General features: G+C 37.2%; 1 protein-coding gene across 1 annotated transcript; it reads left to right on the forward strand.

The window, feature by feature from the left end:
* The first annotated feature begins 1045 nt into the window (after positions 1-1045).
* Positions 1046-13290, forward strand: FNDC7 (fibronectin type III domain containing 7). Its single transcript, XM_010563433.1, has 12 exons — positions 1046-1108; positions 1547-1565; positions 2641-2898; positions 4723-4977; positions 5697-5957; positions 8158-8412; positions 9119-9376; positions 9796-10050; positions 10961-11215; positions 11804-12064; positions 12678-12707; positions 13250-13290. Exons 1-12 carry the CDS (start codon positions 1046-1048, stop codon positions 13288-13290), a joined length of 2211 nt encoding a protein of 736 aa, XP_010561735.1.
* The last annotated feature ends 3684 nt before the right edge of the window (positions 13291-16974 follow it).

The following is a 16974-nucleotide window of genomic DNA, read 5'->3' on the forward strand; positions in this document are numbered from 1 at the left end:
CGGCGGCGGAGTGCGCTGGCTGCTCCTGGGGCGGGCCGGGATCCCGCCGGAGCCGTGCCAGCCCCTCCGGAGCCGTGCCAGCCGCAGGGCCCCCTTTCTGTGTGATAATGGGGTACGGAATTCCCGCTGGGGAAGGGCCCCGTGACCAGGGCTCGCCCCCTGAGGAAGGAGCGTCCCGTCGCTCCTCAGAAGGTGAGCCCGGGACGCCGGGAGCGGCCTCTCGAGCCCCGAGGCAGGCTCCTTGTGCGGTGCGGGGAGCAGCCGGGGGGGGGCGGGAGACCGCCTGGCCGGGGCGGCCTCTGCGAAACCTGCCGTGGTCCCGGGTCCCCTCGGGGTGTAAAACTCTCCTCGCTACCGTGGGTCCCTCATAAAAGCTGTCCCCGGGTTCCCTGTTAACGTTCGTGTAAGGCACCGAAGAAAACGCTCTCCGTTCATAGAAGGATACCGTTTCTTGACGCCTAAAATCACCTGTCAGAAGTTACATAGTTACACACAGTTATGGAAAACATAGAGACACGTTGTCAAAACGGAACTGGCAGTTGGTACAAATATGAAGAAATTGGAGGAAAATTTCTCTTTCCACAACGCGAAGCATGAGGAAGAGTGGTTCCCAGTCAGTATGGTGGTGTTCCGTTCAAAGGGGACTACAACGAGGGCATCACTCCTGACGGGAAAAAAGGTCCTTGTAAGTGACAAAAATGCGGATAGATAATAAGCTGAACAGCAAATTTCGGATTTACATTGGGCTTAATTATTTTTGAATCTTGTATAAGCAATACAGAAACTGCATCCTGTAACAGAAGGGAAGAAGAACCACCACCCGCCTGCCTAAAAGTTTGATGCTACGTCGGACTCATTTCACCACGGTTTTGGTAACCGCTGGCAGGCTGTAGTCCAGCAGGGAGGAGGGCCTAACCTAACGCAACCTCCTCTCGTCCCAGGGAGTAAACCTACAGTGACAGCACTGCTGCAAAATATTCTTGATCACAGCAGGGATCAGCCTGAGGTCATCCCCATGTGAAGGCTGGAACAAAGTTCTGACAAGATGCGCAGTGCAAAAAGTAAATCATTAATATTTATTGGACTGCTTTTCAACTGCCTAGAAATGGTGAGTGCAACTCATTTGCTTTAAAACTATTTTCAAGTATGGTATTTTACTCTCTGTAAAAGTAAACTAAAAGTTAGGGTGAAGACTGTCTGACACCCACTTCTACATTCATACATTGTTACTATTACACTTTTGCAGTTCACAAGTGACTGAAAAATAAAATAATATATTAGGACCCAAGGTCTTTTGAAGTCTGTCAACAACAGAAAACTGGATCAGTAGGCAGATTCAGAAAGGAAAATCTGCATACCTGTACTAGATCTCCTTGGTTGCACCAACTTTCCATGCTTAAAGAATCTGACCAAATACATTGTATCAGTAAAATGTGTTAAAAAATGTAGTATTTTAAGTAGTTGTTAGTAACATCATTAGTTTTTTAAGTTTCCAAATAAAATATTTCACTTTGTATTTCTAATTTTTTTACATCTTCCTTTTCAGATCTTTTCAGCGAATGCAGGTAAATCTTCAAAATGGTATTTTGGTTTCGCCTGATTATTTTTGAGTGGGTCTGAAGAGAACGCACACATGTGTGATTTCTGATAAAACATTCTGTATGTTCTAGTAGCTTTATAAACAAAAATTGTTTTCAAGTTTGATTCAGCTTTAAAAAAATCTATGTTGATATCTTTATAAATTTTAAACCTCATTTTTAGGAGTCCCAATTCTGTCAGACACTCGCACAAAGATTCTGACGGACCACTTATGCCTTGACACTAACATGGACCAGAGAGAACACTCAGCTGGACAAATTGTGCTGTTCATTACCTACATAACTGTGCTACAAATAGGATTCAAACTGTAGCATATTTGCACTCAGTTAGTTGTTGTATCTTTTAATTTAAAAACAAACAAATAAACAAACAACCCACCCACCCCCAAGTTAAAAACCACACCAGAAGAAGCATGATCTCCTAAGTGCAAATATTTCCAATGTTTCACAACATTTTATACTTTCTTTAATCTTGTTTTTTGTGCCTACAGCTCTTACTGCCTTAAATGTGAATACTGACTAGTTTAAAATATGAGGAATGCAAGATTACAAGAAATGCTTTCAGAATTCATTCATTCTGTGGTGATAGTACATGTTCCTTTATATACTGCACTGTCAAGAGTCTTAAATACTCAATCGTTGCAGACATGTTGTTGCATGGATACTTACGGTAGCATATTCTTTTCATGATTTGCAAAACAAGCATTTGATCCTATTCATGTGTGGAATACTGTTGACACTAGCTGTATATTCACATACGGATTATACCCAGTATTTTTTTAAATAATTAGACTACAGCATATGGGAATTTTAAGAACAATAGCCGTCATCACAACATGGTATTATGAGAGCAAGCAGCAGTTATTACAGTAATTAATGGATTACAAAAGTGACCTCCAAATTCTGTTGAATGCCAGTCATCTGAAAATTAGGTCACATAGATGCTTGATAAAACACTGAACAATCTTCTTGTCAAGACCTGACTAAATTCAAGAATGACTGAAATGTTTTTTTGATAATGATTTTTTTTTTTTTTTTTTAGGTTTCTCTGTGTCTATATACAATGTGACATCACAAAGCATTTATCTCAGATGGCCCAAGTTTTCAGGAGCCTCTTCTTACAGAGTCACAGCTACGGCTGTGAATACTGTAGGCCATTCATTACTGGCTCGTTTTAGTGATGTTACACTTAAAGGAACTCTAACTTCATTAATTCCCAATACTATTTATGCTATACAAGCAGAAGCCATTGACAAGAATGGAATTATTCTTGCAGAAACACAGATTATGCAGTCAACAGGTTAGTAAGAGAAACTTTGTGAAGTATAATTTCCATTGACCTCTGTAGGACTGGGATTTTATCCTTGATGTTTCATTGTACTGGTAGGGAATAGCTGCCATTCCTGTTGAAGCCTTTTGCTGGTTCTCCTACTGAGTTCAATATTAGCATAAGGAGCTCCTTTTCCCCTCTGCTTTTTTTTAATATATATGTTTCCCTGACCTGCCATGCACAGCTTGCTCAGACTGCAGCTTTCCAAATCACGTACCCTTCATTACAAATGCAGAAGTGAAGCTATGTACATTTTTCAGTACTGATGCTGGTATTTTTGTTTCATTCACAAAAGGACTCATAGCATATAAGTCATTGATGGATATTGAAGAAGAATCTATATGAACAGAAGTGCTCTTTTATTTCCTCACAGAAATGTAATTGAAAAAAATATTCTGTTGAAATTCTCTTTTTAAAATAATTTAAGTGATAATTTTTAGAAAAAGCCATTATTTTTCCCGTAGAATTTGTTTCTTATAAAAGTAATTATTACAATAAAAATTGAAAATAAAAAAGTAGCAGTGTTTATTCTGGCAAGTATGTAAAAACCTCTATTGCTAGCTTAGTTATGGAGAACAGATATTAATGATCAATGTTCTGTAATTTATTTCTGATATAAATCATGTGCTATATATTCTCTGTTAGGCAAAGAACTCCCTTAGACTTGCATAAGGATTTCCTACACAGAAATTTTTATGAATTGTTACTAAAGACAGTATTTTAGAAGGAAAAAAAATCATAGTGCAATAGCTTGCTCCAAGATTACAAAAGACACACCTGCAAATGTTCCATAGGCATGGTCATATAGAATATATGTTACGATTTTCACAAGTGGGGCAAAAGAGGGTGTCTGACTATAGCTGAATAAGAAATTGCTTGGGACTGAGAGCAGACATAATGCTCAGGAGTTGTATAACCATGTATAATACTTGAAGGGGTCTCTGAAATCCCAAATTGCTATAAATAAGTTTGCCTCAAGGCGCATACTTTTGTCCCAAATACTTTTTCATTCTTTTTCTTAATTTTAGAGGGGATATACCTTCATTTTATCTTGTTTCCTCTTCTAGTGAGTTTTTTGCAGCATTGCAATATATGGACTTGCTTTACATGTGCTGATTCTAGTCTGAAAATCCTGATTACTGAACATAAATTACTTGTGATTAAGAAATACACCGTCTGTAGTTACTTTTGTGACTGCAGTACACAAGAGCTCTTTCTGAATGCCCTGCAGCATAGAATAATAGAAAAGTATTTAATTGCAGTATTTGATGTGTCATGTTATTGTATATCTAAGTATATCTGCTCTGAGCAGGGGGTTGGATAAGATGACTTCCCATGGTCCAAACTAAATTATTGTATGTTGCTCTGATATAGAAATGCCTACCATTCAGCATCCTATTTCAGACTGCTTTGTATAAACATCCACTTCTTCTTTGTATATATTGCTTTGTATATTGCTTTCTATAAACATCCAGTATAGTTAATTGGCTATAGAGTGAGAGAAAAAAAGAGACCTCTCAGTGCAACCTAGGTTAAATAATGGTCATTTTTAATAGTGATTTCAAGAGTACTAGAATATTTTTATTGAAAGCTGAAAGTTGGTCTAGAATATCTCAAGACTCTGTGTATTTTTTTGATGTTCACTTAAACTTCATTTAACTTAAATTTTAAACATTCGTAGAAAGTGTAGGCCATTTGTCCTACACTTTGTTTTTGTGAAGTGCTCAGAGCAATTAGCATTTCACAGGGCTGAGTTCCCCAACTTCAGTTTGTCTATCATTATTTCCATTTTAGCTCCAGACATACCTGTTATTGACAAAGCTTATTCAAAACTTAGCAACAGTATCACAGTGGAATGGAGGGCAGTACCTGGGGCTACTAGTTATCTGCTGACTGCACAAGATGGGGATTCCTTCATTGAAACTGTAGTTACAAATTCTCCAGGCACATTGACGGGACTGAAGCCTGCCACCTTGTACAGAGTCACTATCAGATCCATAAATTCAGGAGGAAAAAGCCAGCCTTCACCTTTCAGAAAAGCAAAAACAGGTGGACTTTCAACTTCTTATTTCAAATTTTGTAATGTTATTATAATATAAAGCATTCATGCAAGCTTTTTTTTTTTTTTTTTTTTTTAATTTGAACAGAAAACAAACAGTATAGCCCAGGCATGTACTAGTACTGAATTATTATAATCTTGTATTTTAAATTGTATTGATCACATTCTCCTTTCAGATTTTGAGGACTAGAATTCAACCATCTGACTTAATGACCAGGACAAGAGTCTGAATTAGTGGTTTACTTCATGACAGTACTGTTTAATAGGAAGTTTTACTAGAATTTGTATGAACATATATTTTTTATTTTTAAAAATTCAAATTTTATTTTAACAAAAGAAGTAACTTGAGGGAATGGAAGAAATTAAGAAACAGCTAACAGTATAAAATAATAAGACAAAGTAAAACTTAGAGGACAGGAAATGCAGCATCTTCTTGGTGATTTTCATTCTTCAACACATTCAACCTTTCATACTTTGTGTATGAGTTACATTCATTTTACAGAACCTGTAATATCATAATGGATGCACCAAATCAGTTTCCATATTTATTCTGTCAGTCTTGCATTAATTTATTTTTCTGGTTTTGTTGTTGCTGAAATTGTCTCTCAGAGTTTGGTGATTGTTGTTTCTGTGTATTCATTTCAAATTTGGCCCTTTCAAACAGCATTACTGAAAAACAAAAAGCTTAAATGGTGTTCTTTCTCAACAGTCCTGGCTGCTCCAATTCTGTCTGTTAGTTCTCCAAGTTGTGACTCCATTGCAGTAAGCTGGAAAGCTGTGTATATGGCAGCTGGATTCTCTGTGTCCCTCATGAGATCAGATGGTTTGGGCAGAATGCTGAAGGAGAACACCACCAATACGTCCTTGATATTTACAAATCTAGATCCAGGAACTCTCTATACTATCAAGGCATATGCCTGGAGTGTCAATGGGATACCTGGAGATGATTTCACATACAACCAAAGAACAAGTAAGAAATTTTCTTTTCTGAAACCAAGTAAGCATTAAAAAAAAAGATATACCAGGAAGTATTTATGTGTATGCGTGATTGTGTTGTTTTTCAAAGATACATTGGGTAGATTTTCAGATCATATAATTTTTACCCCATCTCAAAGTTCATGAAAGCTCAGATGACATGGCTATGTTTAATGAATATTACTGAGGCAAAGATACCATTAACTACCACTGAAGTTGTAGCTAGGACAGGCCTGGGTAAGGATTACACAAGCTTAGACTGATTTGAGGATTTTTCTAACTGTGAGAAGCAAATATTCAAATAAGGCAAGGAGTTTCAGTAGAAAGCTTTCTGATGGTGTACAACAAGAACTATTTCTTTAAAAAATTGGCACTTTAATATGAATGAGGGTAAGGTCTGCACCATGAAAATTGTATTTAGTTTGCAAGTTATGAAAAAGATCATGTCTGTAGGCCATATGTTAAGTTGTATTTATGTGTTCCAAACTGATATACCGTAGGTCCTAATGCACCAGCGGATGTTCAAGTAGCTTTTAATAGTGGTGCCTTAAGAGCTATTGTTTCTTGGATGCCAACAGAAGGAGCTCTAACTTACAGTGTGACAGCCTCCAGTGGGCTCTTGAAACTGAAGTGTAACACATCTTCTGCCTCCTGCATGGTGCCATCACTCCAATGCAGCTCTGAATATTATGTTTCTGTCACAGCATACAATGATGCTGGATCCAGTAACCCTACTGATGCAGTAAGCTTAAAAACTAGTATGTGTCATTGATCCTTATACAGTTTATTGCATTTTAACATATATTTCTTTAATTTCAAATGTAAATTAGTCCATTACAATTCACAAGTGGTTCTCAAATAGTTATTTCTGCTTCTGAACTTCATGCATGAACTGTGCCATGTACCTTTCTATTTTGGGGATAATAGCCTAAACTTTCTTCATATTTCTGTGAGAAGAACATGCAATGGTGTATATATTGTTGGCTGAACCAGTAAGCCTCTGGTTTTTAACTCTTAGCAGAAGTAACTGTTCTAAAGTCAATTTTCTGAGTGTAAAACAAATGTAAGGAATAACAGATCTGTCCTACTGTGCCAGGTCTGTCACAAATCAGTTGGGAGAAATCTGTGAGGAAATAGCATTAAGGACTGGCCCTAGGCTGATCACTGTTCTAGGCTAAATTTAGTTGTTATTTAGAAAGGAGGTCAACAAAGCTAGACTAGCACCACTATACTAAAATAAGATACTGTCACAGATCATTCTTGGGTAGCAGCTTTGTCAGGACAAAAGGCTGCTTGTTTCAACTACTTAGCACCACTGCCATGTCAGAGGTTATTGCTTCCTGACCTGTTCGGTGAACTGCCCATGTAAACAAAACCTAAACCATTTTAGTTATTATGTGCTACCTTAAAAACACATTATTTACTTAATTATTTGATGTAACCTGCTTCATTTTGACTTCTCACTGATACGAGTTAGAGATCATCCATGTGAGCAACTCAAAGGTGGATCTAACAGGATGAGAGGGTAATTAAGAGCCAATTTTTAAGCTGTGGGCTGTAATCTTCTCAGCCAGCATTGCTTCAGCTAGATCATGTATATTCATTCTAATAGCAACAAGCTAAGCTTTTTGAACTAGAAAGAAAGGAAATGTTATTTAAGCAAAAGCCATGGGGTTTGCAGTTTAATGTGACATTTTGGGATGCCACCAGGAAGGAAACCTGAGCAAAGGACAGCTCTATTCAGACACAGCCAGTGAGTTTCATACCAATATATAATGGGTTTTCACATAAAGGCTTTTGGATGCCAACTGCTATTCAAGCTAGTATTCTGATTGTCATCCAAAACTACTATTTGTGAGCACAGACTGTGCCAGTTCCTTTTGAATTACTGCCTGGTGCCACTGTTTTTCTTCACAGGGGCTCCTTAAGCAGATCTCTTTTCAGTAAAAACATGAAGGTAGCATCTATTTTGGTCTGTAAAAATCATACTCTCTTTTCATCTAAATGTAAGTAGCATCCTCTGTAAAGGCAGATAAGTTGCTGTTTTCTTGAACAAGACAGAACAACTGTTCAAGCTGAGTAGAATAATTCTATATATTCCTGATTTTCCTTTATTCCCCAAAAGTATAACTTCAATAAAAATATTCTGATTACAATTTTTTTTTCTTTTTTTTAATTTTTTTTTTTTTTTTCAGTTCCTTGTGCACCGGTAAATATATCAATTGAAGAGGATGAACCTGGCCACTTGTTGGTATCATGGCCTAGCGTCAATTTTGGTCATTATTACGTGGTTTTTGTGAAGAGTGATGATGGCTTGGAAGTGCACTGCAACACGTCACATACTCAATGCCATTTCCAGTCGGACTGTGGCTTCACTTATTTCATTAGTGTCTTTGCATATAACAAGGCAGGGCAGAGTCCTCTAGGCGATGTATTGAATTACAGTACTGGTAAGTAGCAATGTATTCTTGCAAATTCATTTTGGATCCTTTAACTGTGTTTATGGTAAGCTGATTGAAATTTTTTATTGGAAGATAATGACTTAAAGTTCTATTTTTATTCAATTTTTGGCCAAAACACACAAAGGTTGGCAGAGAAAAAGGACCAGTTCACCCTGCAGTTGAATTCAGTTTGCATAGTCAAGTGCTACAACATGCTTACAAACTTGAAAATAGTTTAACGATTCACAATCATCAGGCAAGGACATAGGAATAACACACAGTCCTGGCATAACATTTGAATTCTGGTCTTGGGTTTTGGTTTGGGGTTTTTTTTTCTGTTGCCTTAGGAAGGGTGTACCTAAGTCTTAAAATTCCCCATAGAGAGTTATCTTATTTGGAAAATGAAAAAATAACGAGTTCAATGGGAAATTGTTTAGAGTTATTTAACCTCTAGATGGTCTGAAATTTTAAATCAAGGATATACATCATTCCTATGTCTTACCTATACATTAGAATGCCCTCTACAGATTTGGAAGGAGGGGTACTGAATTAATTCAAGAAGCAAGCCTGGGGCTAATGAGACCGTTTGCACAGCACCGGTCGCCTTCGGAGACTTAAGCCACGAAGCGCACAGACGAACGAAACGAGGCTTTGGGGTTTCGTGCCGGCTTTCAGGTCGCGTTCAAGCCTCCCTCTGTGCCTTGTCTGTCCCCAGCGCCTTGTTGCCCCAGCGACTTCAGGGCGGTGCTCGTGGCGAGCGACACCGTGGAGGTCACCTGGGCTCCTGTCCGAGGTGCTGAAATGTACGAAACGAGAGCCCTGGGCGGGAGCGGCGTGGTGCGCTGCAACGACACCGCCACGGCCTGCACCTTGTCGGCTCTGCCGTGCAACGCCCGCTATAATATCACGGTTTATTCTTTCAGCGAGGCCAGGGGCAGCAACACGTCGTGCGCATCCAAGTACGTGGCAACAGGTATTGTAAGCATTCTTATTTTCCTTCAGCAGAAGGAATGATAGTTAGATGCTGCAGTGATTCATGGATGAAAAGCATTACTGGAGCGCTAAGTTACTGTAACTGACAAAAAAAAAAATACTGGGAGTCTTTAAACATATACTGCAAGCAGGGAGCTAGAAACAGATTTGGACTGAAAGCTTCTGATGGCTCCAAGTTTTTGAAAACCAGATTTACAATTCATCTCTGGTTTTGTATGCGGAATCCTTATGTTGCCTGTTCTGTCACAAGTTCTAAATTCCCACCAGGAGTAAACATCTACAGATCATATACTTTTCCAAAGTAGTTTGTCAGTTCTAACTGGAACTTAATTTTCATGTGTAACTTACATAGTATGCATAAACAATCTGTTTAAATACTGTAAATCTGAAATATTTCAGCTCCCTGCAGTCCTGAAATTAAAAGTATCTCAAAGGAGGCTCTTTCTGCGATCAGTGTGCACTGGCAATCTAACAATGAAGAAGCTACATATATTGTCACTGCGAGAGGAGAGGCTGGACTCTGGCATTGCACAAGCTCTGGAAATTCCTGTACCCTAATTCATCTTCCCTGCGGATCTGCTTTCTCTGTCAGTGCTATAGCAAGATCACCAGCAGGACAGAGCTTACCAAGCTACAGTGTCCCTTTAGAGACAGGTATGTGGGACTTGTATATAATGGAAAATATTTAGCAGCATAATATTAAAATAGTTCTATGTCTCTTTATGTTTTTGGCTTTTTTTTTTTTTTAAATTACAATGTGTGCATATTATACTGTCTATTGCTGGATGCTAGCTGTCCTCTGCTTAAACATGTATGTATCTTTGTGTGTGTGAGAAGGAAGGATTGCTTGGCACTTGCCTCATACTGAGAAGCCTTAGTGCAACAAATCATCATCTGGCACAGCTAACTAAAATATAACACAATAATCCACTAATGTAACGCATACCTTCCTTATCAGCATTTTGACATTTAATATTACCAGGAAAGGCAATGAGGTGATGTCCATGTCAACAAATAAACAGCGTGAAGAACAGATTAAAGCACATACTACCCACCATTCCTGCTATTAATTTGCTAGCAGAGTTTTGTCTTGTACCACTTACCTAGACAATGTCCAGACACAGTTCAGAGATTAATGTACACCAGGATTTATTTTTCACAGGCAGTTTGGAGGAAGAGACTTTAAACAGAGACAGAGCTGGACTGAGCTATATGACTTGAGGGGCAGAGATAGACCCTGCTTAATTAAACTACAGATGTACCTTGATATTCTGATGACAAATTTTAGTAATTTTTAGTATCTTGTTGAGCAATCATCTTCTTATAATTCCAGAGTTATAGCTCACTGTTATAGACAAATTGAACTTTTATTGACATTCTGTTTATTAGAAGCTTGACAGAATAGTCAAGTATTTTTCAGCATGTTAATGTTGGCCTGAAAAGCATGCACATCTTCATTCCTTTGCTCTTGATCATGTACTATTCTTGTTGCAACGCCCCCAAATACCTTACATTTTCCAAGTACAAACCAGAATTGACTTCTCTATTTTTTGTTCTTTTTAAGCTCCTTGTTGCCCTAACGACCTGATACTAACTCAAGTGACACAGTCTGTAACAAATATCAGCTGGTCTGTTGGGATGGGTGCACAGACATACGTAACAACACTGGAGTCCCCGAAAGGACAGGCAAAGTGTCACACTCTTCAAAACTACTGTCTCCTGGGATGCATCACATGTGGCACCAACTATACAGTATCTCTGAAAGCAATCAGTGAAACGGGTTTGACATCCAGTTGCACATATCAAGGATATTCTTCCAGTACGTAAATTGTAAATGCAATTGGGAAGAAAAAGACTCAATATACAACTTACATTGTATAGTGTTCCTCTCATTCAAATAGTGCAGCTGAAATTCTATACACAGTTAGTACACTTCCAGTTCCCTCTTTTAAATAAATGCACTTTGGATTATTTTCACATATCATTTGAACTCTGTTCTTATAATGGCCATCAGTTGGCCATATAAAGAAGTTTTTATAACATTGCTCCAGAACCACTTTTTTTAATTTAAATTATGCTACAGCATAATTAAATTTTAGAGACCACAAAAAGACTCTGGGCACTCTAAGGTAGCCCTGGTGCCTCCATAGTCAGGAGAGAGCAACAATATTCCAACCTGTAAAACAATGGCTGAATTCCGGCTCCATAATATGAGTCTGATAGAACGTTTTCTTCCCCAGTTCAGTTCAATAATTATTTTGGCTTTCTGTGAAATAATAATTTCTCATGGAAATGCTGGTATCTGGTGTGATAGTAATCATATCAACTGGTTTAAAATGCACTCTAGGAATTTATAATGTATTGTGGGTTCACAAAATTTGCTTATTAATGTTTCTTATTTTATTAGGTGCTTGCTGCCCTTCTGGGGTGAAGCTATATAGACTCGGCAATAATGGTATCAGGGTATACTGGCGAGCTTCTGATGAAATGATAAACTACAATACTGATTTACATGGCTCAAAAGGCAATTTCACCTGTACCCCTACCTCAGGTCTAAGTCACTGCGATATCACTGAGATACCTTGTGGGGATGTCTACACAGTGGTAGTATCTCCAGTTACTCATAAGGGGCCGAATCTTACATTTTGTCCTAAAAAAATATATTCAGGTAAAACTTAAATTTCTTTGAATGATGTATTTTTGTCCATGCATGCTAGATGGTTAGAACGTAATCCAAAGTTATGTGAGTAAAGGTGGCATGGAATAGAACTTTTCTATTCTAGTGTGAACTCCAGAGTAAACTTTATGGGTGCTATCTTGCAGTATCTGTGACGGGAACTTCACAGGAGCCTTTTGGCACAGGGCATGCTTATCTACATAGGTGCCTCTTAACTAGATCACCCATAACCTGGTGAATACAGAGAAGTTAATTTTCAGTTGGGAGGCTAGTAGTGGTTAGAATACAGAAGCAAATAAATGAGGATTTATAATTGTTTTGTTTTCTAATTTGTTTTATAGAATTACTGGTTTTGAATAAAGAAACAAATCAAGAACTTCTATGAACCACTCCTAAGCACATTTTTAAAGTAAAAATTGTTTAAAGGAGTAGTAATTCCCTTGGGATTCCTTTCCCAAGGCAGAAATTTAATCCATTATAAAACTAGTGCTATCTGATGGTATTGCATAGTTGTATAGCATGGACTACATTCTACAGACTACTAACATTTTCCAGCTTACAAACTGACACCTAATATTTATACTACTGTTTCATGTCATTTCAGTAACCTGTTCTGGAAGCTCTGTTGGAATGGGTAAGAGCACATGGTACATGCATTCCAAATCCATGATGTTTGTAAAACATGTTAGCATCATGTAACTCCAAATAAGATGCAAATAATATATATATTCAATAATCAACACTTGTGTTAGTGTTATGCAGGTTTGTCTTACCCCCCATCTTATAATGTATAATTTAAAAAAAAAAAAAAAAAAATCTTACCTATATTGTGGCCTGTATACCATCATGCATTCTTCACTGTCACAATATTTACTATTTATCTGATAGCACATATTAAAAGGCAGGCTTATCTTTTGTAGCCTCACCATATCCCATTACAAATTAAACTAGGTCGCACTTCTGATTTTTATTTTAAAAAAAGTAAAAAAAAAAGTGTGGCTTGCCTCAACCTATTCTACCTTATTTCTTCTGAGGTTTCAACAGGATAGTCGTGTGCTTTATTTGCCTATGTAAACTGCTAGAAACAACTCCAAAAGCAGCCACTGAAACAAACATTTCTCAAGACAGCTGCTTTTCCATAACTGAAATCGTCTTAATTTCTGAATTCTGTTATAGTGATTTATAGAGGAAAGAGCAATGCAGAACAACATATCTAGGTGAAGACTCTGGTTCAGATAAGGAGGTAAGTTATGAGTCATAATTCAGATTAGAATGTGTTAATAAAACTTTTCCTGCTGCTTAAATCTTTGTGATTGGAGAGACAAGCTTCACTAGTCCTGTATATCCTAAATATAACTAGTTTGTTAAAATCCATCGTATTTACCTCAGAAACCTCATGTTGTCTACTCCTACTATCAATACTGATTTGTCCTCCATTTACAATAAACCACTCTTTCACTTCATTAAGACTTTTCTAATACTATACTATAGTTCCCCAGAAAAGCCCTCAGCATCCAAACAGATCAAGATACTCTTTGGCACTCATTTGCTTTCTCTCTCTGCTAGCTAAATTTGCTCATTCTCCAACAAAAATACTGGTGTTCTGGACTATTTACTGCCCTTGTCTCAAAAGGATGGCAAGAAGTCAGTGCCGACTTCCCCCTCCCCCCTGCCAAGGTTGATCATCTCTTCTTTGCTGCTGTTCTACAGCTATCCTGGACGTTAAGGTTGCTGATAACACCATTCTCCCTAAATTCTCTTCTCAGTTTTTCTTTCCCTGAAGCTGGAAGGATGACATCTGTGCTTAACTGCAAGTCACAGCTGCTTGAGGACTGGGAGGAGGGAAGCTGAACAGCTAGCCATATCTGAGATCTAATCCGGGACATCAAATTTGAGCCCCAACTGATGAGATATCATTTTTAAAATGCAGATGAACACTGACAGACATCTCTGTAATCTTTAATTGTAATTTTCCCTGTAAAGCAATCACATTTAAAAGCTCTTCCAAGACAGTTATTAATCAGTAGGTATGTTCTAGACCTAATGTATCAATGAAATAGTAAAGCCTGAAATAAAAAGAGTGAAATTTAACTCCTTAAAAAAAAAAAAAGCAGCAGTTTAGATGTACTCAATTCAAAGTAGCTTGAAGTGTAATCAAGTATTCTAAGGCTAATTAATTTTAATTTAAATTTCAGAAAAAGTTTCTTCCTTTACAGCTTTGAGAGGTGACTCATGAGGGTAAACATAATGTCCTCTTCACATCAACTGACTTGTTTTGCTTTGTGGCTAATGGAAGAACTGAGAGTTATTATTAAAATTTTAATTTCCCATTTTTCAGAAAAAGCAGAACCTTTTCTCATACTCCACAGTGGTTACTTTTGCAGCCAACATAGAAAGCAAAGTTCAAGTTCAGGGGTTCTACATACACATAAAAAATAAAACAATTACTCAAAGATATCTTACAAAAACAGTCTTCAGAAGCTTAATGTATAAAGGTTACCAAAGGCAACAGGGTTTTTAACACTATTTTCAGCTTATAAAAATAGACACCATGCATTCCAAAAGTTTCCTTTCTTTACAGAACACAGTTGTACTGGGTATCTCAGTCACTGCTTCTGATCACTTGCACAAAATAATCTCATGGGAATCTCAGTCTTCAATAAATGGTTTGCAGATGGCCCAAGAACTATATGTTGCTTCTTAGAACATGATCTGCATTTATTCACTGTCAGAAGAGTCTTTAGGAAACATTATTTAAAACTGCCCTGCATTACTTAATAAAAAGTTGGGTTTATTTCTCATTTAATTTGAAAAAAACAAAATTAAGAATGTAAAAATAAGTATTGTTCACGACTTTCTTCCTCAAGGGTTTTATTTAAATATTTTTTCGTCGCAGTCATCATTGTCAAATACTGTCACCAAAGCTTAAGTGTTTAACCAGGCGGCTATTAACTGGATTTTCAGAAGTCTAAAGCAAACAGTTTCTTTTCAAATCAAATTCAAGCCACAGTTTTCTTTTCATATAAACAATTCAGATATTTCCATGCTCTAACAGTAATTGTAATGTATTTTAAGCAATTATAAACTGTTGGTGTATTTTTTCTCCATTCTTCCTGGCATACAGACATTGACATCTCAAAATTACCCACTACAACCTTGACAATGCTGTAGTACTATTTTCATCAGCTCCTCTCATTTTCATGATTGAAAACAAGAAGTGTAATTGTAACAGAACACACTATTGGCATGTGTTTAAAAAAAAAAAGCGCTGAAGGGGAGTCAAGATTCCAAGGAAAACCACATTGATTCAGCTCAAAATAGTAGTTAGAAGATGTAGACAGTTTACCAAAACAAGGAGGAAAAGCAACACAACCAAACCAAGCCAGATCCACACCTCCTGCTGTGGTGGTGTATACATTGCAGGTGTTGCTACTCAGGTATTAGACATTATCTAATAATAATTAACACTACTGGTATGTGAAATGTAACTGGTACTCACCGAGATGATTAAAAAACTTTAGTCAGGATCAGTTTCAGGTTCTCTCCAGATTGAGGCAAATGCTTTTTTATGGGTCATGTTGACTTGTTTTAAGATCACAGGAAAGGACAATTAGATGTAGTGTTTTCATAGATGTGGTTTCTATACTGTTTACTAGTATGACGGTCTGGTCTTCATGAAGCAAAAAAAGCAACCAGCCAAACAAACCCCAAAATAACAAAAAACCCCCCCAAACCCCAAGCAACCCAATCCCAAAAACCTCTTAAAAGAAAAACTTGAGAATCAAGAAAATTCCTGTTGAAGACCCAGAGGTAGGCAGCATATTGCTATGCTAAGTAAAATTAATGCTTTCAGAACAGTATCTGTGAATATCACAGATACCACTTATACTAACAAATTAGGTGATTAAAACCACCTCGCTTAGTTCATGATAGATGCCTTCACTAATGCTTAATTAAAAAAATCAGTTAAATGAATAATTTTAAAGATGTATTAGTTGCAATTACACGAAGATGAACACTTGCAAAAAAATTTGTATGTATCGTTCCAAAAATAAATTATTTGTAATTGTATTTGATACAGAAACAATAGCTCAAAACTTAGATAGGCTGTTTTCAGTCCAGTAAAAAAAGTGGCAAAACTCTATCCTTCCAATTGTTTTCAGATTTGACCCAAAATTGCTGAGATTTAAGAAGTGTTCTCCTACATCCAACTATTGTTGGGCAAGAGAAAAAGAAAAAAAAAAAACAAAAAGCAGCACACTACAACTACATTGCAAAACCTCAAGAGTGGCATTTAAATGGTGTTTTACCCTGCTTAAGAGCTGGTGGATATCTCCTATACGTAAAGTTACATGCAATTCATAGCAGTGCAGAAAGGGCTCAAACATCTAACAGAACCAGTAGAAATCCTCTAATTATTTCAGGTTCCCTTTAAGAGATCCTGGCTATTTGTATACTGTCTTTGAGTCAGTGCAATACTATTCAGCTGTAAATAACAGAAGTATGAGCTCAGTCATGTTTCTTCACCAACATATAAATTAAAGTGTAAAAAACATGGGTATGCCTGGTGTACTACGTACCCCCCAACATGACTGGATAAATTGCCCTGCCATTCAAGTTACCTTTTTCAATACAAATAATCAAAATGCCAATCCTATTACGTTTAAAAGTCAGACACATACAAGTCCTTTTGTACCGACACTAATTACCTGCATAGTTAGGTGACAGTAAGTAGATATGAATCTCTGGGGCCCAAGACTTACCCCTGCCTTAAAATAAAAGAATGCCAGTTTGCTACTTCTTAAGATCTGAAATACTGTTCACTAATTGAGTAGTATCTTCAAAAGAAAAAAAAAAAGTAAAAACAAGTAGAGGTGTGTTTCTCAAATTAGTATTATTAG

Source organism: Haliaeetus leucocephalus, unplaced genomic scaffold (genome assembly GCF_000737465.1).
Source record: "Haliaeetus leucocephalus isolate CR32 unplaced genomic scaffold, Haliaeetus_leucocephalus-4.0 Scaffold166, whole genome shotgun sequence".
Lineage (NCBI taxonomy): Eukaryota > Metazoa > Chordata > Aves > Accipitriformes > Accipitridae > Haliaeetus > Haliaeetus leucocephalus.